This window comes from Eptatretus burgeri, chromosome 2, assembly GCF_056783735.1.
Source record: "Eptatretus burgeri isolate ZD-2024b chromosome 2, Ebu_testis_v1, whole genome shotgun sequence".
Taxonomy (NCBI): domain Eukaryota; kingdom Metazoa; phylum Chordata; class Myxini; order Myxiniformes; family Myxinidae; genus Eptatretus; species Eptatretus burgeri.
In genome coordinates this window covers 137870614-137893113 of record NC_140962.1, presented here as the reverse complement: position 1 = coordinate 137893113, position 22500 = coordinate 137870614, and the positions used below count along the sequence as shown (strand labels likewise).

The following is a 22500-nucleotide window of genomic DNA, read 5'->3' as shown; positions in this document are numbered from 1 at the left end:
AGGATACCAGCAAGCTGGCACTCATTTTGTCGACCTCGGAAGGATGACAGGCAGAGTCAACCCCACCTGGTATTAATTCAATAGACCAGTGGGATTTGAACTCAGGATCATAGGATCCTCAGCCCACCAACCCTAACCATTAAGCCAACACCAGGCATATGGAGGTAATAGATGTGTGATTTTCAATGTAATCCACCTGTAAATGATCCGTGTTGGCTCCCACCTCTCTAACCTCATGTCCTGCCCTTAATACACAAGGTGGGGTTCGGGTGTGGAGGTGACTGGCGTCTTTGACTGTCGATCGCTCATTGTGCTTGCCGCTTGAACTTTATTTGCTCCAGGGCAGTGAAATTTTTGTTTTACCGCACCCATTTTAATAAGGGAAGACAACCAGGTTGAACACAATCACATTTTAACCCTTCAATCTGTAAACTCTCGAATCAACATGTTCCCTTTGTATCCGAAATGTGAAGGCCCCTGCGGTATCATCGTTCTTCACATAGCATCGGCATCATTGCCATCCAGCAGCAGGCTGTGCTGTAGTTCCGCTTTGGCATGATCCTTTTTGATCCAGTAATGGTCTTCTTCAAAGCCTGACAAAGTGAGAGTGGAGAAACGTTTAGGTGAAGGCCTAAAAGTTTTTATTTCTTTGCAGTTGGCTGCTTTATCAGTTTGGCGTCAAAAAGCCGTGCAGCTGCCTTGGTGTTGACCGCAGTCTGACGGGTTGAAGCATTTTGCACTCAGACTGAACTAGTGTGTCTGGTGTGTGTTTTCAAGCCTGTCATTTTACAAGCTTTGTGTTGTACCTTTTAAAGACCAGTTTGGAGATTACACTATCATTTCATTGTAAGAAGGAAGGCTTTTTCATACATGGATGTAGGCTCATGGAAGAGCTTGTATGGCAAAAGGTAGCAGGTTCACAAACTACTGAATGGTATTGCGGAAGAGGGGGGGGGGGGGAATCACACAAAAACAGGCAACAATAGTCCAGAGAGGAATAGAATTGGAAGGTGTGTGTGTGTGTGTGTGTGTGTGTGTGTGTGTGTGTGTGTGTGTGTGTGTGTGTGTGTGTGTGTGTGTGTGTGTGTGTGTGTGTGCGTGCGCGTGTGTGCGCGCGCGTGTGTGCGCGCGCGTGTGTGCGCGCGCGTGTGTGCGCGCGCGCGTGTGTGTGCGTGCGCGTGTGTGCGTGTGCGCGTGCGTGCGTGCGTGTGCGTGCGTGCGTGTGCGCGCGCGCTTTGTAGGGGATCGTCGATCTGCATGGTGCGTAGGCGACCATATTGATGACAGCGCGATGTAGACTTATAGAATGGGCATTGTTTGCTTCCAGCGTTTTACTGTTACGAATCTGGAAGCCATGAGCACTCAACATACAGGTCCAAGAGCTCAGTTATTTTGATAAGTAAATGTGGATAGATAGCTCCCCTTTCCCTTGTTTAATGGGGAATTAAATGTTCATGCACTGTGAGTTATTTTGATAGTCAGGGTTTTCTTTTATTTTTACACCACCAACATCAACTACAACAACGCCAGCATCACCCTCACCTTCACCTCGCTCTGATCGACGCCATGGTGGGCGGAGTTCAAGGAGGAGCCTCGCGGCGGCCCTCGACCAATCAGCGGGCTTCGAGTGAGGTGGCCGCCGCTCAGCCAATCAGACCCCGCGGTGGTGAGAAAGATGGTCCGCGTGACGTCACCACGCCCCTGGGCCAATCGACGGACTTGCTGCTCGTTTTGGCCAATGACGGGGTGACGAGCGATTCTGCGTGCCAAAACTGTCCAGTGAGGGAGAGCGGGGAGGGTGGAGGCGGCCCCTCCCCCCCCGGACAAGGGTGAATAAGGTTGCGGCGCGATCGGACGAGGAGAGATCATTCCTCCACAAGAACCGCAAGTTGGTTACGCGCCGTCTCTCTGTCGGGGAAGGAGAGAGTTTTTGAGAGAGTTGATGACCATCAAGCAGGAAAGGTTGTGGTCAGTCTGACGAGCAGGTTGAACAAGTGTGGAGTTATCAGCCCTCGCTTTGACGTTCAACTCAGACTTGGAGAAGTGGCAGAGAAACCTCCTGCCTTCTGGACAGTTTGTGATACAGAGGAGTGTTTTGGTTGCCGGGACGAGCGCTGAAGGGAGCTCTGGATTCTATCATCGCATCTCTATGCTGGCCTGGTTCGCCCGTGTCAGCTGAACCACACGAGGTGGACAGGTCTATGTCCTTCTGGGTATCTGTGTGTGTGTGTGTGTGTGTGTGTGTGTGTGTGTGTGTGTGTGTGTGTGTGTGTGTGTGTGTGTGTGTGTGTGTGTGTGTGTGTGTGTGTGTGTGTGTGTGTGTGTGTGTGTGTGTGTGTGTGTGTGTGTCTCATTGGGCCCGTCTGTAAGTAGGAATTGTTTCAGTGCTCTTTGCTGTACATAATTGTATCTCTATAGTCGGATAACTCTGCTTTTTGCGTGCTCCCCCCTTTTCCCCATTATAAATAAATACATTTGTTAAATGTATCAGCTCGCTTTTGTGCTTCTTTTATTGGCTTAGCATGGCGTGTGTTGGTGAATTACAAAGGCTGTTGCCGCTGTAAATGTACATTTGGACCAACGGGACTTCGGCAACCATCCGCTCGGGTTGTGCACGGGTCGGGCACACTAATGGCTCGACTCGAGTGCCATCGAGGGTGTGAATACTCGGTAACTCGCCACGTGGATCTCTAGGTATTTTGAAGATTGGCAAATAACCCTGTACCACGTGGTGGAATTATTGACGATTCACGGTCCGGTAAGGGACCCGTACCCTCGGAGTTCTCCGAAAGGTACGATCTAGATTCCGGGTATAGACCCTACTGCTCCACCTAGCGGTCGTGCTTGCTGCCGATACCCGGCTCCACAACAATACAACTGTCACAAAAATATCATCCAGCATTAAAACCCGAAACGAGACTGACCATTTAACAGCACAGAGCCTTATCAAGGTGTGTGTGTGTGTGTGTGTGTGTGTGTGTGTGTGTGTGTGTGTGTGTGTGTGTGTGTGTGTGTGTGTGTGTGTGTGTGTGTGTGTGTGTGTGTGTGTGTGTGTGTGTGTGTGTGTGTATATGTATATGTATATGTATATGTATATGTATATGTATATGTATATGTATATGTATATGTATATGTATATGTATATGTATATGTATATGTATATGTATATGTATATGTATATGTATATGTATATATATATATATATATATATATATATATATATATATATATATATATATATATATATTGTTGCGGAAATGGCCCTTTGTGTGTTATTAAATATAGGATTAGCCCAGATCCCCCATTAAATGCATGTTTAGCCAGGTTGTTCAGTAAATGGACGTTACATGTGTGTCGGGAGATGTTAGAGGCTGTTTATTGTTCGTACATTGGTGGTGGACCGAGAGGTTCTTCTTCTTCGTTCCCCTCTCCGAAGGAGAATCCGCCCAGCACTCTGAGAGGGGGAGTGGCCTCGAGAAGGAAGTGAAACTGAAGGGAGGAGCCAGTGGGCCCAGAGGCGAGCGAGCGCCGGGAAGGAGAAGTGAAACTGCAGTCGGCCGAGAGGCGAGAGGGAAACTGAGCGCGCCGAGTCTGCCATTTGGCAGTAATAGAAACTGCCTGTGCGTCGAGTCTGCTATTTTGGCAGTGGGAGAGGCCGCCTGCACGTCGAGTCGGGCGATCGACTTTGTGGAGGAGTGGTTTTGGCCGGCGGTGCCTCCTCGGTCACGGACCCAGCCTGCGGAGCCCAACACCTCGATTTGGCCTTGTCTGGTGAACAGGCCAAGCCTGGACTTGTATGCTGGACCTTGTGAAAAGCCAGCTGGAGCATACCACCGTGGATCTTTCGCTCTGGTGCAGTCGATCTCGCGGGGTCTGAATGCGCCGAGGCTGCGTGCGTGAGGGCTGCGACAAATGGACGACGCTGCCATTTTTCCACGTGGCGTGTTTGAGCTTGGGCGCTCGAATCCGTGGACATCGGCTTGTCACGAGCCGCATTCGGGCCTTTGACACTTTTCCTCTCGTCCATGAAGCATCACTAAGTACTCTGTGTCTTGTCTGCATGTTGTCTAAGGTTTATCTCGTTAGGGTTCCCTTCAAAACCCGTAATCCGTAGCTCCCTCGTTAAGAACGGGTTATAGATGAATTTTAACATTGTCGTGAATGCTTTGCTTGTGTCGTATTCCCCGATGTGTCCCCAATAAATCTGGCTGATTCATATGAAGTTGCCGCTTTGAATGAATTCGTGCTGCGCCGAGGAACGATCCGCTCGATTTGGGTATAAAAACCAAAATGGTTACAGACTGGCAGAATTCGCTCGGTCTCTGACAAAACCAGTCTGTAACCGGGGTCTATTTCCCCATCTGGTAAGGTCCAGGTGTACGTTGGTATTGCGATTTGAGGCGCGTGACCCGAGGCCTGTGCCGAACCAGCCGGCGTTATAACCCCGGAGATGGCGGTGGTTAAGTGACACTGAATATTCAACATTTGGCTGTCGAGAGTAGGGTGCGAGCCCCGCCCCTGCTGAATCCTTAACTATATATATATATATATATATATATATATATATATATATATATATATATATGTATATATATATGTGTGTATATATATATATATATATATATATGCATATATATACTAGCAGGGATACCCGTGCTCCGCACAGGAATCCCGTGGATGGCGGCGGGTCTGAAGGAGTATATGTCTCAGTTAATTGTAAAATTGTAGAGGCTGCCACCATTATTATTTTTTTTCATCACCACTATAATATTATATTTTCCCCGCCATGTTTTATATGCAGAAGACTCGAGTTCAAAAATGTTTTGAAAAAATTCAAAAAAAAAAAAGATTTATTGCCGCATCAGATAAAAAAAAAACCATAATGCCTCAACAATGTGAGGCTGGTTTCATGTCATCATTTGCGACTTAATTTATACGTCAGGCATAAACCAGCCTGGCCCAGCGTATTTGATTTATTTACGTCTGTTATCCTGATTAAAAAAAATTGTGTTATATTCTGTATACGAAGTTACAACGTACCTACGCCCATAACCATTCTATAAAATATCTACATAGCCCATAACCATTTAATTATAAAATATTATCCACATATGCCATACGCCATTACCATTCTATTTATATCTGTAATATGTATATATTCAAACCACCACCACCATTTTTTTTATTTCCCACCACAATTTTTATTTTTCACCAGCAACATGTATTTCCTTCATCGCACATCCTATTCCCGTTTATGAAATAACTGAAGTAGCTCAATAATTTTAGTGGAGTGCTCGAGGATAAACAATATTTGATGTCTTTCCCTCTGGGGCCAATATGTATAAAGCCTCCGATGATCCCACTCTGGAGCATCCCACATATAGCTGACCATGGGAAAAGCAAAGAGTGGATAATTCCAGCCCTGCTACTTTCAATGACTGTCCTTGTGCTTTAGTGATAGACATCGCAAAGCACAGGCATACAGGAAATTGTAGTCTCTTAAATTCAATCGTTGAATTTGATGGAATAAGTGGAATTCGCGGAATGAATACATCTTCTCCTTTCGCACATCCTGTCATGATAGTGGCCTCAATTACATGTGGTAGTAGTCTTTTCACAATCAGTTTAGTTCCGTATTAAAGTTTTGGTGCATCTTGATTACGTAATAACATAATAGGGCATCCAACTTTTAACGACAGATTGTACGGAGGCAATCCTGGTAATTCCAATGAGTTAAGAAATTCTGTGGGATAATGTATGGCTTGCTCAGTATCCAGTGTGGTGTCAATAGACTTGTGACTATGTTGTTCGCCTGGAACTACTTGTAATAACTGATGGTTTATTTCACGGACTGTTTTATGAAGTGGAGCCAGGATTGTTCTTTCACAGAGCCACTGTATGTTTTTGTAATTAGTCGCTAAATTGGGATACACATGAGCCTCTAATTCTTCCATAGATGAAACTATTGTACCACAGTCATCGGGAATAGATATTACATCATTTGTGTTCGGGATTTCACCATTTCCAAGTTTGAGAAGTAATTGTGTGAAATTGCCAGCATCTAAATCACCATATAATTTGACCCTCATATTTGTTGTTAGATGGATAGTTTGTACGAATGTCCAGAGGTATGAAGATTTTATACTGGCTTTCATTTCATCAGCTGGAGTGCCACGGGGTACTACAGGTAAAGTTTGTCTGAAATCGCCAGAAATAACCAGCGTAACTCCACCTATAGGCAGGTCTACTCCTCTTAAATCTCGCATAGTTCTATCTAATGCTTCGAATGCATCCTTAGGCGACATCGTACCTTCATCCCAAACTATGAGGTCGCAATTCTTCAGCACTTTTGCTTCTTCAGTTTGTTTGCCAATGCCACAAACCGGATATTCCATTGTAGCTAAGTCGAGAGGCAATTTGAAAGCAGAATGCGCTGTGCGGCCACCTGAAAGTAGTGTTGCGGCTATACCGGATGAAGCAACGGCTAATGCGATCTTTTTCTGGCTCCTCATCTTAGCAAGCAAAAGGTTGAGGACAAATGTTTTGCCAGTACCACCTGGGGCATCCCAAGAAAAATATCACACCACTTCCCTCTTGAACCACTTCAGAAATCAGTTGATATGCATTACTCTGATCCTGTACCAGAAGCAGCTCATTGTCAGAAACAAACTTTGCGAGAGTATCTGTGTTGTAGTTTGTTTCACAGAACCATTCTCTACTGATGGTTGCGCTTTCAGACCTATTAGAAGAGGGAAGTCCCCACTTAGTTAAATCTTTCCCGCTCATGTATAATACCAAATCTTCAATGTATATCAGAGCCTCATTGAACATATCTGGTGTGTACTGGATACGGTATAATATACATACGGTAAATTTTGCATAGGCCTATACACTATCAACTCGAGGGGGAGCACTCGGGAGAATGCAAAACCTCCGCCGCCAATACTGCTGGGTCACTCAAGTGAACCTTATATCTTATTCATTAAATATGATGTCAACAGTGCTGACAGAGTTATAGTTCTTTTCTCCAACATTTTTTTTTTGGGGGGGGGGGGGGTTGGAAATCGCTTCAAACATGAAGAAATGCAAAAAAAACAATCGAAATTTTGTTGAAAAAACAGTTGCAAAATTTTTTTTCTCGAACAATTTTTTTCCTTGGGGGGGGGGGGGGGACCAAGTCCAAAATTTAATGGCATGATCCTCGGACCATACCTACCCCCCCCCCACCAAGTTTCGTCGAAATCCGTCGAGGAGCTTTTCCATAATACTGTTCACAAACACACAAACAAACAAATAAAAACCAATGTCACCCGCAGGGTGACCCGTATCTTGCCAAAAGGTGACCACGTGTGACTTCTTTAAGGTCACACTGAGGTGAACAGAGCTGCTATCCCCCAGGAGCGACTCCTTGAGGAATATCTGCCTACGAGAGATTCCGATGAGAATCGTTCTACAGAGTAACCATGAAAAATATGCTTTTGCCTCATAACGTCACCAAATGATGTCATAATGTCTCAAGCTTGACATCTAGAAAGCACTCATCGAGGTGTTCAATTTGAGGTACTACACGATATGGTTCCTAAAACTTGAAAATTTGACCTTGGGGTCAAATATGTTTGACCTTCGGCGCTAACCATGAAGGTCAAGGCCAATCGCCACCAAAAACTAATCAGCTGAGCGCCAGACCATGAACTATATTCCCATGAAGTTTGAAGACGATCCGATCAAAATTACTCAAAAAATAAGGGTTTCGTCGACTCCCCTGATTTGCGACAGTGACCTTGACCTTTGACCTTGACCTTCAAAATTTTGTGCACTGAAAGGAACCTCTATAGGCCTCTGATATGCGAAGTTACAAAAATTTCCAATGATAACTGTGCTCTGCAGAATTTTTTATACGTGATTACAGACAAACAAACAAACAAACAAACAAACAAACAAACAAACAAAAAAAACATACAAGCTGACTAACATATCTTGCAAAAACTTCATTTTGGCAAGATAACAAACACACAAACAAACACACAAACAAACAAACAAACAAACAAACAGAAAGGGGTGAAAACAGTAACCTCCATCCATCTTCGAAGATGGCGGAGGTTAATAAAGGTTGGTCGACTTGCGACCAAATCGATTTACGATTGGTCTGTCGGAACCGATCGTGGTCGTAAGTCGACGACTACCTGTATGTACAATAAAATATGACTTGTGTTAATCATGCATTAAAAGAGGCGTTTGTTGATGTGAATAGGGCCTATGATAAGTGTGTCGAATGCATGTCATAATTCGGAAACCGGAATTCGGAATTAACTGTAGTACTATTTTTTTTCATTCTATTGCAAATGGCATTGGCCCCATGTCAATCGGCTGAACTTGAAAAATTAATGTTACGAAAAGTGTGTCGAATGTATAAGTCATAATTCGGAAACCGGGAAGTCGGAAGTCATTGGCTTCAATTGACTGTAGTATTAATTTCTCATTCTCTAGCAAATTCCGTTGGTCCCATGTCAATCGGCTGAACTTGAAAAATTAACATTACGCAATCAGGTGATGACGTCATAATTCGGAAACCGGGAAGTCGGAAGTCGTTGTCTTCAATTGACTGAAGCATTATTTTTTCATTCTATTGCAAATGGCGTTGGCCCCATGTCAATCGGCTGAACTTGAAAAATTAACGTTACGAAATCAGGTGATGACGTCATAATCCGGAAGTCGGAAGTACAATTCTTTTACATCGGGACACTCCCGGGTACATGTTCTGTCAGCATGTGAAGTTTGGTGAGGATCAGTCCAGTACTTTTCACGTGCATAGGTCACAGAGAAACACACACAGAGACACACAGACAGACACACTTTCAACTACATATATATATATATATATATATATATATATATATATATATATATATATATATATATATATATATATATATATATATATATATATATATATATACAGTAGATCTGAGAATGAACATTCTATATTAAAGTAGATCTGTGTGCGGTCACGCACTCGCTGACATGTGATTCCTGTTCCTTCAGTGAATAAAACGCTTCCTGTGGATGGATGAACGTGAACCAATAAAGTTTTATATATGGTCTTGGTTTGTAATGTGTTACCAATATGTAGGTATCACCTTTCACCTTCAAGAAGAAGATTTTCAAAATGTTTGTCATCTTACCTTCACTGCTGTTTTCTTGGTGTTTTGAGCAAGATGGTTATAATTGCTCCACAGGTGTACTGTCAGTGTTGTTTTGAGCAAGTTATCAAAATTGCTAGGCCTGGGTTATTTAAAAGTTTTGATTTGCACATCGTCATGTTTACCTCCGCCACTGAAGGTGGACGAAAGTTAATGGTTTCACCTCTGCTTGTCTGTTTGTTTGTCTATCTGTGAGCAGGATATCTCAAAGTTGTGGATAGATTCGGACAAAATTTGGTGGACAGGTTGGGTGTGTGATGAGGGCCAAATTATTAGATTTTGGTGAAGATCCAGATCCAGACATGAGATTTTTTTTTGAAGTGATTCTTCACCACTAATAGCACGACATCTCAAAAAGTTATGAATGGGTCACGACAGAACTTTGTGGATGAGTTGGGTATTGACAAGAACAAGCTGATTAGATTTTGGTTAAGATCCGGATCCAGATCTAGCCAATTGGTAGGATACAAAACGTAAACTGTTCAGCCTGGCAGAGATATGCGCTCTTCTGAGTGCTGTTCTGGTATTGTCTATAATGGCGTCCATCAGACCATTGCTTTGTTTTGTTGAGCCAGCGATCCTTAATGCCATGACAGTTATTCTGGCTTTTTTGTGTTATATTTTTATCTTTCTCGTTTGCAGCTGATGTCACTTTAAATTCTCCCTGAGGTTTGATGACACGCTGTTTCCATTTGTCATGTGATCATCAGCTCTTTTACTTGCTTTTTGCTGTGGAGTTTTGCATTCGTTGCTTTGTTTTATTTTCGGTCGATTTCCCAGTTGTTGCCACAAATTTGACCATGTGGTTTCGTGAGGTGTAAATCACCACAAACACCACCACCGTCACCACCACCACCACCAGAACTAAATTGATGGCCCAAATTATTCCCACCTTCTTGTGTGGTTTACCGGGGAGCGTTTTTGGCCCAAGTCTTTCGTGAAATGGCTGATCATGTTTGACCATCGACTGGAGATGATTGTGGGCAGGAATTTGTTATTTGTTCAGTGTGCCCGTGATAACTTCCCCCCCCCCCTTCACGAAAGGCACCGAGGCATCTTCAATGTCTACCAGCTCCCCCCCCCCCCCACTGCTGCCAGATAGGTCGTCTGGCTTGATGTCCTCCTGATGGATGGCACACACATTATTGTCTTGCCCTGCACGCAAAACACCAGGACGGCAGTCTATAGCTGCATCTGGATTCAAATTTGAACCCAGGCAAAGACAGTTTGGAGGTGAGTGTGCGACCTCTGAGCCATCCCACCAGCTCTTGTGGCTGATGAAAGTCTTTTATTCCAGTAACTAACCATTCACTCTGCCAACGAATGATCAGTTCTAAATGCGTCGAGACCCTCATGGTGTTCCAAGCTTTCAGAGCATATTTAATCATTCTCGTGTGAGTAGGCATGTCCTTGAAGCTTTCCCCAAATACATTGATGTTTGTTTGTTTATTTGTTTGTTTGTTTATTTATTTATTTTTTCCGAAATTATCACAAACCAATGGAGGTTTGTTGTTTTTTTCAGATGGGTAGGCACCTTTTCGACTAATTGACCAAATATTTATCGAGTTGAACTGTTTCGAGATTTTCAGATAATAGGTTTGGCCTTTTGTTTGTGGGCGGATAATCTTGGTGCAAAATGCAAAATTATTGTTTGCTTGTTGTATCCGAGCTCCACATGTCCATCGTTAATAAACTGCCCATGTTTACCTGGCCGTGAAAGAAGCGATTTCGCTCGAGACCAAAGGTCCAGTTTGAGAAGGTGCTGTTGGGTCATTGGCAAGCCGGATGGATACCAGCCATACGTAGTCACACTCAGAATAATAGGAGCCATTTATAACACTCATTGTTCGGTGCTGTTTTTATTATAATTTTATGCTGTTCATTATAACATAGGCGGTTTTGAGTTCGCCAGCGAGCCAGGTGCTGCGGGTCTGTACCATGCTCGTGCCAAAGTGAAATAGTGACGTCGGTGCTCACGGTTGCTTGGCGACCAAAGGGCATGCGCTATGCGGCTGTTGTCCTGGCAGTGCGATTGTGCGCCTTTCCAAAAATCTTCTCTTTGCATCTCCGTTTCTCGTATGGGCTTTGTTCATTTTTTCATGTTAATTAGATGTTCGAGGTTTTTCTTTTTTCTTTTTCGAAGCGTTTTGTTCCCTTTGGATATTTGAAGGTTTGGATATTTGAAATTGAATGCTCACGTGACCACAAACACAATTGGTTGTTGCACAATGGTTCAGTTATATTTTGAATTGTATGCAAGAGGCAATCGATGTAGTACTTGCACAATGCTGGTTTGGCGTAGAATTTTAAGCCAAAAATTCTGAAAAGGAATGGCATTGGAAGGATGGGGAGTTGAGGAGGTGCAGAAAAAGGAGAGGGAAGTTAATATCGGAGATAGAAGTTCAATAACGGACATGAGGAAAGAAAAAAATGATGACCCCCAATTGGGTCTTTATTAACCTCAGGAAATTGGCACGGTGAATCGGTGAATAAATCGGTATTAACCGATTAAATTAAATAAATAAATATTAACCTCGGTGAATAAATAACGCTCGCACACTGCCACCACTTGTTTTTAAGTGTCGGGCACTTTGAAGACAATTACACCTTTTGTTTGGACAACTACTCGTAACGGTCTCGGGCAGCTTATATCAACACTTTTGTCTGAATTCCTATTCGCAAAACGTCCGTCTGCCTTGTGTGTTATTATCCCTTCTTTTTTATTTTCCTCATCTTCACTTTGCCGTCCCCTACACATCCAAGGCCCTGCCCACTCTCTCTCTCTCTCTCTTTTTTTTGCGTGACGTCATCCCGCGTGTTGTCGTTTCCGCGTCTCGCATGAACGTGCATTATCGCATCAGCCGTGGCTCATGGTCTCGCGTGCCGACCCTCGCTTCTCCTGGACCACAGAACTATTCTGTCCTTTATCAGCCCTGGTCCCAGTAGACCCTGAACGCTTTATTTTCAGATATGGTGTTCGAACTCTACTCCGAGGAGGCTGGGCCTTACCGGGGTAAGATTTGCGCGCCGTTTCGAGGTGAGCATCCGCGTCCTTCACCACCGCCACCCTGCGTTGTTACTGCTTCGTTTTGTGAGGATATTTGAAGTTGATGTTGCAGAAACATTTTGACATGAGTGATTCTAAATGACAACCTACTTCCTTACCCTCTCCCACCACCTCCCGCCCACAACCACATGTGACTCAATTTTCAGTCATCTTTGCACAGGTTATGGTCATCAGAAAGCCACTTTAAGTGCACATACTATACCTTGTGCCGGGGTAGGAACGTCGGTGCAGTATGTTTGAGTTATTCCAGTGTCGGAATTCCCGAAAGGGCTCGCATCGCTCTGGGGAAGTTTTTTTGATCGTTTTCAACAGCGTCACCAGTACGTTTTGCTTCGATCTTGTACGCACAATCTGTAAAGTACCAGGACATCAGGACACTAGGAACACAACGTCATACATGAGATTTGAAAGCAACTATCAGAAGCATGAGACAGAAAATGCTCGTCAGACCAGGACGTCAACTGTTTCTTTGCTCCTTGAAATGCAACAAAAAGTCTGCATGCAACAATGCTTGATGCAAGCCAGACCAATGTTGGTGTCCGCTTGTCTGTATACTTTGAGCAGTGCTTCCTATGTAGGGAGGTATTGCTTTTGCTTGTGTCAGTGTAGACACTACGTCGCAGCACTAATCTCTCCTTGAAACGTCGTTCGCGTCATTATTTTCGTACTCTTCTGGCAAAGTGTCGTGTTGCTTCAATGGTTTGTCGTTTGCATTCACAGCATTCAATCAAGGCAGAAATTTGCAATTTGTTCAGGGTGCCGGCGATAACTCTCCTACTCTTTGAAGGACAATGTGGGATCTTTAACGTCCGCGCACTAATGCGAGCAGATGGGTTCCCAGCTTAACGTCTATCGAAGCACCAATCTGACGTTTTATAGTCTGGTCGTGAATCAAATCCACACTAGGTAGCTCAAACGTAAATGCTCCACCTCTGCGCCATCCTTTGGGGTGGACATGGGGAGGTAGTGGTTGGCATTGTTGAGGTTACTGTTTCATCAGCGCAAGACTTCATTTTGAGTGCATAGTAACCGAAGAGCTTGTTGCGGCACGTAGGGCTACTCGTGTGAACCTGAAATAAAGCTTGGAAAAGGGTAATTGCAATGTTTGCTTTTGCCGATGGGTACTTTCTCATTTCTGGAATGACATGAGTGATTCTAAATGACAACCTACTTCCTTACCCTCTCCCACCACTAACCCTAACAGCTTATTTCTCATCAATATATTTATTTTTAAACTACATTTGACATCTTTTGGAGTGGTCTAAAGGGTGTAAAGGTCTACAGGTGTAAGGGGTCCAAAGGATGTCAAGATCTATCATGGGTTAATGGGTCATAAGGAGTCTTAGGGGTCTAAAAAGCTACATTCCAAAAGTAGTTAGGGTCTCAGGGTCATAAGGGTCTATTCGGTCTAAAGGGTCATAAAAAGTCTCAGGGGTTTAATGGGTAAGTGTATCTAAGCAGTCTCTGAGGTCGAAATTGTTGAAGGGGGAGTGTCTAAAGGGGTTAAATAGTCAGTCTAAAGGTCCAAAGGGTATATTCAAATAGTAGTGTTCTCAAGGTCTATAGGGTCTTTAGGGGTGTAAAGTATCGAAAGGGTTTTAAAAGGACTAAAAGGGTAAATGGACTGAAAAGACTGTCGCCTTTCTGCCCACCCTCCAATTCTCTGCCCTCCCCCTCCCCCCTTTCTTTCCCATTCTTTAAAGCAAGAGGGCATTAATGACATTTCATGAAGTTTTAAATTTTAATTAAGAGGTTTAATTAAGGTTATTTAAGATTTATGAGTTTGGGTTTTATTTAATAGGCTAAGTTAAATTGCGATTAACATCAAATTAAATTAAGAGGCATCAATATCTATCTATCTATCCATATATATATATATATATATATATATATATATATATATATATATATATATATATATATATATATATATATATATATATATATATATATATATATATATACACATATATATTAAAATGTATGTATGTATTGTATTTTTGTATGTATGTTCCCGAAATACAGCCAAAACGGTACATGATAGCACAAAAATGTTTGGCCCACATTGCTCACCATTCTCCTGTGATATGCAGTATCAAGTTTCATTAAAATCTGGCAACGAAAAAATTATTAAAAAATCAATTCCCGATTCAGTCAAGTACTCTTCGGGAGTATTTGATCAATGCAAAAAAACCTCAGTGGTATGGTTCGCTGGAGCTATCTTTTTTTTTTCTTGAAATGATTTTTTTTATCAACCGCTGTCACAACGGGAACCCAACGAGTTCACGGGTCGTCTTGTATATTACTAAAACTCTCATCTTGTGTATATGTATGTACTAGGTGAATGCACCTGGCATTGCTCGGGTTCTTTTTGAATGAATTTCATCTTCTGTACATAGGTCTGATGCGAGCCCAGTATTAGTTCCCCATTGGGCCACGGCTGTCATAGCCTGAGGGGGTTGGTGAGTGGGAAACACCCCCCCCCCCCCGGCCGAAGGGCCTTGCCACCATGCCGAAAACTTTCCGGGGCCTGTCCCGACATTTTTTGTTTCAGAGGTTACTTCCCATCTTTCACCGTTCATGAGATTAGCTCGTGCAGAGCTTAAGGGAGTTGGCGAGTGGGGAAACACCCCCCCCCCCCAGCCGAGTGGCCTCGCCACCTCGCCTAAAACCTTCCCGGGGCCTGTCCCGACATTTTTGGTTTCAGAGGTTTCCTCCTATCTTTCACCTTTCAGGAGATTAGCGCGTGCAGAGCCGAAGGGGGTTGGTGAGGGGAAACACCCCCCCCCCCTCGGCCGAAGGGCCTCACCACCTCACCTTTCCGAGGCCCGTCCCGACTTTGTATGTATGTATGCATGCATGTATGTATGTTCCCGAAATACAGCCAAAATGGTACACGATAGCACAAAAATTTTCAGGCCACCTTAGTTACCATTCTCCTGTGGTGTGCAGTATCAGGTTTCGTTCAAATCGGGCAAAAAAAAATTATTAAAAAAATCAATTACCGATTCAGTCAAGTACACTTCGGAAGAATTTTATCAATGCAAACAACCTCAGCGGTATGGTTCGCTGGAGCTCTCTTGTTTTTTTTATTTTTTATTTTTTTATTTTCGTGAAATGATTTATTTTAAAATCTCAAACATTTAGTATAGACAAAGAACGATTTATTTTTAAGCATAAAATAAACCACCATTTTGATCTAATACTTCCATGTTCATGAATAAATAAAATTGTGTTTAGAAGATTACGCACAATAATTTCTTCGACTTTCTTTTCTCCATTTTTTTTTTACATTGATGTGCAATATCAAGTTTCGTTCAAATCGGGCAACGAAAAAAATTATTAAAAAATCAATTCCCGATTCAGTCAAGTACTCTTCGGGATTATTTGATCAGTGCAAACAACCTCAGCGGTATAGTTCGCTGGAGCTATCTTTTTATAATTATTATTATTATTTTTTTTGGAATGATGTTTTTATCCCCCGCCGCATGGCGGAAGGGGGATATTGTTGTCACCCAGGGCGTCCGGCTGTCCGTCCGTCTGTCTGTCCGTCCGTCCGGGCGTCAACATTTATATCTGTGAGTGCGATAACTCATAAACTGTTCGCCATATCGATTTGAAATTCGGGTCACACATGTACCACCTGAAAAGGAAGAACCCTATTGATTTTGGGCGTGGCCGGATCCAAGATGGCCGACTGGGGCGGCCATCTTGAAAAAAAATGTTTTTTCGCCATATCGATTTGAAATTTGTCACACATGTACCACCTGAAAAGGAAGAACCCTATTGATTTTGGGCGTGGCCGGATCCAAGATGGCCGACTGGGGTGGCCATCTTGAAAAAAAATGTTTTTTCGCCATATCGATTTGAAATTTGTCACACATGTACCACCTGAAAAGGAAGAACCCTATTGATTTTGGGCGTGGCCAGATCCAAGATGGCCAACTGGGGCGGCCATCTTGAAAAAAAATGTTTTTTCGCCATATCGATTTGAAATTTGTCACACATGTACCACCTGAAAAGGAAGAACCCTATTGATTTTGGGCGTGGCCGGATCCAAGATGGCCGACTGGGGCGGCCATCTTGAAAAAAATGTTTTTTGTAATAAATGGAAAACCGCTTATCTGATTTCCATTATTTTTGGTTACTACGTTCCTCACCCCTGGGGAACTTTTTCGAGATGATGACCAAATGGTGTCTTGTTTCCAATTCACCTCCCTCATTATCTGGAATATGTATGACCTTTTTCATTCAATGGCGGGGGATTCCCCATCTCTGATGGTATGTTTTTTTATCAACTGCTGTCACAACGGGTTCACGGCTCGTCTAGTACATTACTAAAACTCTCATCTTGTATGTATGTGTGTATGTATGTATGTATGTTCCCAAAATACAGCCAAAACGGTACACGATAGCACAAAAATTTTAGGGCCACCTTATTCAACATTCTCCTGCGGTGTGCAGTATCAAGTTTCGTTTGAATCGGGCAACGAAAAAATATTAAAAAATAAATTCCTGATTCAGTCAAGTACTCTTTGGGAGTATTTGATCAATGCAAACAACTTCAGCGGTATAGTTCGCCTAAGCTATCTTTTTTTTTCTCTCTTGAAATGACTTTTTTTCATCAACCGCTGTCACAATGGGAACCCAACGCGTTCACGGGTCTTCTTGTTTAATTTAAATTTAATCAAGGTTAAAATGAAATAATGACGAAACATTGTTTTTTTTGTTGTTGTTTTTTAATTGAAATCACAATGTCGTGAGATGACGGAATCTCGCGATATGTGATGCATATACTGTACAAACAATGATTGCATTTTGACTTGGTTAGCAAATGATCTCACCACTTGGATTGAAAAAAAGGGCTCCATTACTTTTTGTGCATCGATGTCATAAATCATGCTGAGTTTTAAGACAATCCATTGAGCCACCTCGGAGGAGTGGGGGGGAAAAATTGTGAATTGACCCACCGACTATCTGACGGAAAGACTGACTGAAGGATATTGTTGTGGCTTTATCAGCTCATCTCGACTTAGCCATAGCCAAGGTAAAATGATGTTTTGTTGTTGTTTAATTTTAACCTGTTAATGGCTCAATGTATTTTTGATGACATCATCGGTCACGTGATTCGGTAGGCATATTGTTTTTTTCAGAAAAAAAACCTTCAAAAATCCTCTTCTGAAATGGCTGAACAGATCGAGGTGAAACTTTACACGTGTGACCGCCTATCGACAAGGAACAAAAGGTTCATACATATGATATTGTTGCGAATTCGCGCCCGCCGGCGTGCGAACGGCCGCGTAACTCGAATCGCGGCACGTCGCCCACCGGGCGGACAATTCTGTCGTGATCCTCTCGGAACAACGCCGGGATCTAGTCACGGGTGGGGGTTTAACCCCAGCACGACCGTGCCAATTGCCCACCCGCGCAGGATAGGGTTGCTCGCCAAATTCGATTGACCTAAGTACCTGTGCGAATGGTCGACCGGGCGATCCTACCTCGCCGTAGGTCGACTCCGGACACGAGCCGCTTGGGCGGCCCGTTCCGTACTATCGGGATAACCGAGCGGTGTTATCGTCGACCTGGACGGTTCAGATTAATTCCCGGGATCTTGCACCCGCTACAAACCCTTTACGTGAACCAGGATGGAGAGTCAATTAAAAGGAAGGAGACGAAGCGAAACGGGCACAGTTCAACATGCAAGCATTTTATTCCGCGGCACACGGAAAGCACGTATATACAGTCATACAGAATAAAAATGCACATAAAGCAAATGTAAGAGTTACAACCTACTATGCGCACACACGGCAACGCTTATATAGTTTTACTTCACAGACGGTGCCAACACACATTTACACAAAAGCAAAGGAAAGAAGCCACCCTCACAGACAAGGAGGCAGACAGGCCCGTAGGCCAAATGTGCGCATGACCTGGAGGAGCGGCCAGGTCCGCGAGACCGGGGAGATCTTACCCGCGTCCTTGTGACGCGTTGGCGGGCAAGCTGCAAATGTGGCCGCGCCGCTGTGCCCCGACTCCGTGCCCCTTGGCGGGTTTCGTTGGCACTACGTTTGGGGTGGGGTGGGAACGGGGCCCCTTTTTGCACTATCTCAGCGCGGGGGGAAAGGGGGAATTGTTGATGCCCTGGGGGAGGGAAGTGGCTGGCTGGCTTGGGTCCCGTGACGAGACGAGCGATCCCCCACACTGCAACCTTGTCGCCGACCGCCATCCTTCCTGCCTCGGACCCGAGCTCCCTTGCTTGCAGTTTCACCGCGCACACTCAACTCCGCCAACGCAACGCTCCTTGTCCCCAAGAGCAACCTCTCAACGACACTCTCCAAGCAACTCCAAAACCCAACTCTCTCGATTCGCCTTGCGCTCGCCTTTTTATAGGCGGCAGGAGCAGCCAATATGCAAATTTTAGGATCAGAACGCGATTGGAGGCGGGGCCACGCCGTCCCCCCCCCCGGTCAGCCATTGGTCGGGCAAAAATGGGCGTGAACCTCTCGTGATCCTAAAATTTGCATATACAGACTTCACATACACACGCTTCGAGGCGGGGCCAAGCCGCCCCACGCTCGCCAATTGGACGGAGGAGAAGTGGGCGTGAAGCGTTTCTGATCCGAATTTTCCCCTCGGAAAGGCCGCCATTCGTGCTCGCGGCTCGGTGCGTTCGGCACCAATCACCGAACGGGCCCGAGACAGCCCGACGTTCAGTGTTCACAGGTGGTGTGGGAATGGCCTTAGAAGCGATGATGTGGGATGAATTCATGAAGGCAAAGGCGAAGGTGGTGGAGGGTCTTCTGTGGTGAGGGTTGGCATTGTGGTTGTTGTCTGCGGGTTGGAGCGTGGTTGTAGTTGGTGACGATGGCTGGCGTGGTGGTTAAGGTGGTTGTTGTGTGATGGCGGTTGAGACGTGGTTGGTTCAAAATAACGACAGAAAAGAAAAAATGGCTAACTCAAAGCGTCGCAGCCCGGATGAATCACATAAATTCCCTCTATACAACGGGTTTGGGCTAACTACACATGTACCTATGAAGATATCTCACCTGAGGGCCTTTTATGGTGTAATGCGAATTTCCACAACCGTAACAATATCATTGGTCACATGATTTGCAGCCATATTTGATTCACCCTGAAACATATAGACATCTCCAAAACTGCTGGACAGATTGAGGGGAACTTCACACACATGTTCCCCAAGGCATGCATGTACATGCTTGTTAAGGAATAATTGATGTCACATGGTTTGGCAGCCATATTGGATTTAAGAAAAATATTAAGTAATGTTTTCTCTGTAACCACTTGATCGATTGAAGTGAAACTTCACAATTATGATCTTGTAATGATGAGGAATGCAAGTATTAAATTTAAACTTGATCGGACACTTGGTGTGGCAGCCAGAATTATTTAATGTTTTGATCTGCGTTCTTTTTTTATTATTATTTCTTTCGTTTTTTTTTTTCAGCAATGCTCTCTTGGCTGTGCCTGCATGGGTTTGAAGGTAGAGGAGTAGCAGCTGAAATATGAATCCTATCCAGGTTCCTCCTGATGATTTCACGTTTTATTTTTGTATTTTTGCATTCCTTCTGATTACTTCAATGTAGGACAGTACCTATTTGATCTTCCATTTCATTTGAATTGAATATATTTAAATCCAATTCTGAATTCATTTGCATAACAATAATAATAATAATAATAATAATAATAATAATAATAATAATAATAATAATAATAATAAACGTCATGGTTTATGGTCAAGTCTCCGATCAAAGCGGGATGTCTTGGTACCCGGTCATCACTGCCAGCAGTTATAAAGTGTCTGCTATTTACGTCTCTTATTAATTACGTAACACCAGTACACAAACACCACACAAAACAAGTCCTGGTGAGGGTCTGCAATCTTTGATTGCTGTTTTTCTTGTTACTTTTGGAATGTACCCTTTAGACCTTTTGACCTCACAGACATTTTGCACCCTTTTGACCCTTTAAACCTCTGTAGATCCTATAGACCTTTTAAGACGCTTTCAACACTTTAGACCCCTTCGGACTCTGATGTCCTTTAGACCCCTTAGATAATTTAGATGTGAACTACGATTGGAATGTACCCTTTGGACCCCTTAGTTCCCATCGACCCTTTCCACCCTTTATTACCCCTTTAGGCTTCTATAGATCCTTTTAGTCCTTTTCAGACCCTTTAATCCTTTGCAGACTCTTTCAACACTTTAGATCCTTACACCCTTTAGACCATTTTGGAGACTTCGACCCTTTTACACCCCTTTCGGGCCTAAAAGGGTTTCAGGCTCTTTTCACTGGACAAAAATGAATCAAACATTTTTAATCAGTTTAAGACTTGCTCATCCTGCATAGTTTTGACTACATGAATACAATTGTGTTATCAGGCCTTTCATCCCCCAAGGGTCACTAATTTTCCATCAAATCAAACTGAAAATCAACTTTATCACCTTATGAATCCCATCTACAACCTCCCTCCGTCGGGAGACGAGCTTCTGTCACATTTGGGACAATTAATTTTTACATCTCTTTGATTTTGTTCTGAACTTCACGATTGCATGATATCAAAGGATTATTAAATGTATTAAAGTGGAGAGAGCGTTTGAAAGAGGGATTTGAAAGGTTTGAAATGTTACTTTTTTCAGTGCTTCAACTTAGTTTTTGCACAGGCTTGTCACGCATGACTTACTGGACCACTCGTTGCCCTGAAGCTAGGACATTACAATGAATGAAATATTCATGAACCACAGCTGGATATTTTGAGAGTTTATTGCATGCACAAAGATGTTCCATTTGCACACAAAGATGAGGCTCCTTCAGATTACAACAAACCGTTATTTAAGAATTGCAATTGTATTTTGGTCACTGCTTCCAGTGAAGGAAAAGAGATGAAAAAATAAATATAAGCACCAGGTTACGATTATAGGCAACTCTGAGTCAGTGGCGTACTTATGGTTACAGCATCTGCTCTGAGCCTTGGAGGTCGGCAGTTTGGTTTTGACCCTGGCCCAGTCTTATCAAAGACTTCACAAATGATACCTACTACTTCCTCGCCTGGTGTTCACCGTTTAGAGCAGATGTTCCCAAACTCAGAGTTGTGACTCAAACTTGGAACCCTCCCATCAAAATTCTAGTTCTTGTTGTGGAGGGGGTGGGGGTTCACGTCAAAAGCATTTTCTCCGACAATTTGTATTGTACATGAGGTGAATGTGATCTCAAATTTTGGGTCATGGAAAAAAAAAGAGTTTGGGAACCACTGATTGAGAGCATAGAATACAGTCATACCCTGTGGGTGGGCATCTAATCAGGGAGGAGTAGGGTGCGCGGCCTGAGTGGGAGAGGGTTCTTTCAAAAACAAAAACAAATTTTAATGCCCACTGACTGCGGTGAGAAAAGAGATGCCACTAGATTTTTTCGCATGACCATGTACAGGATCTAACGATCACACCATTCCATCTAAGAGAGAGGAGATATGGCGCCACCAACACCCGAAGATATCTGGGAAGCCACTTCACCCCCAAGGTTCAACGGCTGTGTTTGCCTCGTATTAAATGTCAAACCCTGCACTGTCTGTTCGTGTGTGTGTGCACGTTCTCGCAATTCGTGTGCGACTGCTCTTCCATGATCCTTAGATCCTTCAGAAAAAAACTCGAATTCGTTTCGTAAAGATTCTCCCGCAAGATCTGAACATATGAATGTGAAATCTTCAAAGCATTTTTGTTTTCTCAAATAAATGTTCCTTTGAGCAATTTCGCAGAAGTTTTAGTCACGTGGAATTTTTTGACAAAAGGGACATTTGCAGACAATCACTATCGTATCGCATCGGATTTGAACCTTGGATCCCTGCATCACAAATATTTTGTTCAGACGGGGGAAAACCCATTGTTTTAGTTTTGCCATGCACCGTGTATTTCTGTCTAGATTGCACCAAACAATCTGTGTGTGATCATCGCACAGTGGTACATATCTGTCGTCAGCCACAGATGGAATGTCATCCGTGATGCAACCTGTGCAGTCTTTAATTATCTACATCTGCAAATTCAAACCCTTTTGACGTCACAGTAGTGGTAAAATGACATGTAATCAGTCCTATCTTGGTGATTCTTTAACATAATTAGTCAAGGCAATCGCTGATTGCTTAAATTTATACGTGTGTATCCATCCATCCATTGGGACTATACTCTGTGCAGAGCATTCGTGCTGCCTAAGCACTCTCCTTGG

At 43.5% G+C, this 22500-nt stretch overlaps 1 protein-coding gene across 6 annotated transcripts in view; it reads left to right on the top strand.

Moving 5' to 3' along the window:
* The window catches only part of LOC147033267 (serine/threonine-protein phosphatase 2A 56 kDa regulatory subunit gamma isoform-like), a 155013-nt gene that overhangs the window by 76765 nt on the left and 55748 nt on the right, over window positions 1–22500 (top strand). Inside the window, exon 1 of one of the 6 annotated variants that reach the window (XM_085871464.1) lies at window positions 11991–12237. The exons of 4 other annotated variants lie outside the window; for them this stretch is intronic. In XM_085871464.1, the coding sequence (XP_085727590.1) occupies window positions 12171–12237 (67 nt within the window). In that variant the 5' untranslated portion in view covers window positions 11991–12170. Of the gene's footprint in view, window positions 1–11990; window positions 12238–22500 lie in introns of those variants that run through there. One more of the 6 variants, XM_085871465.1, reaches the window with a different exon arrangement.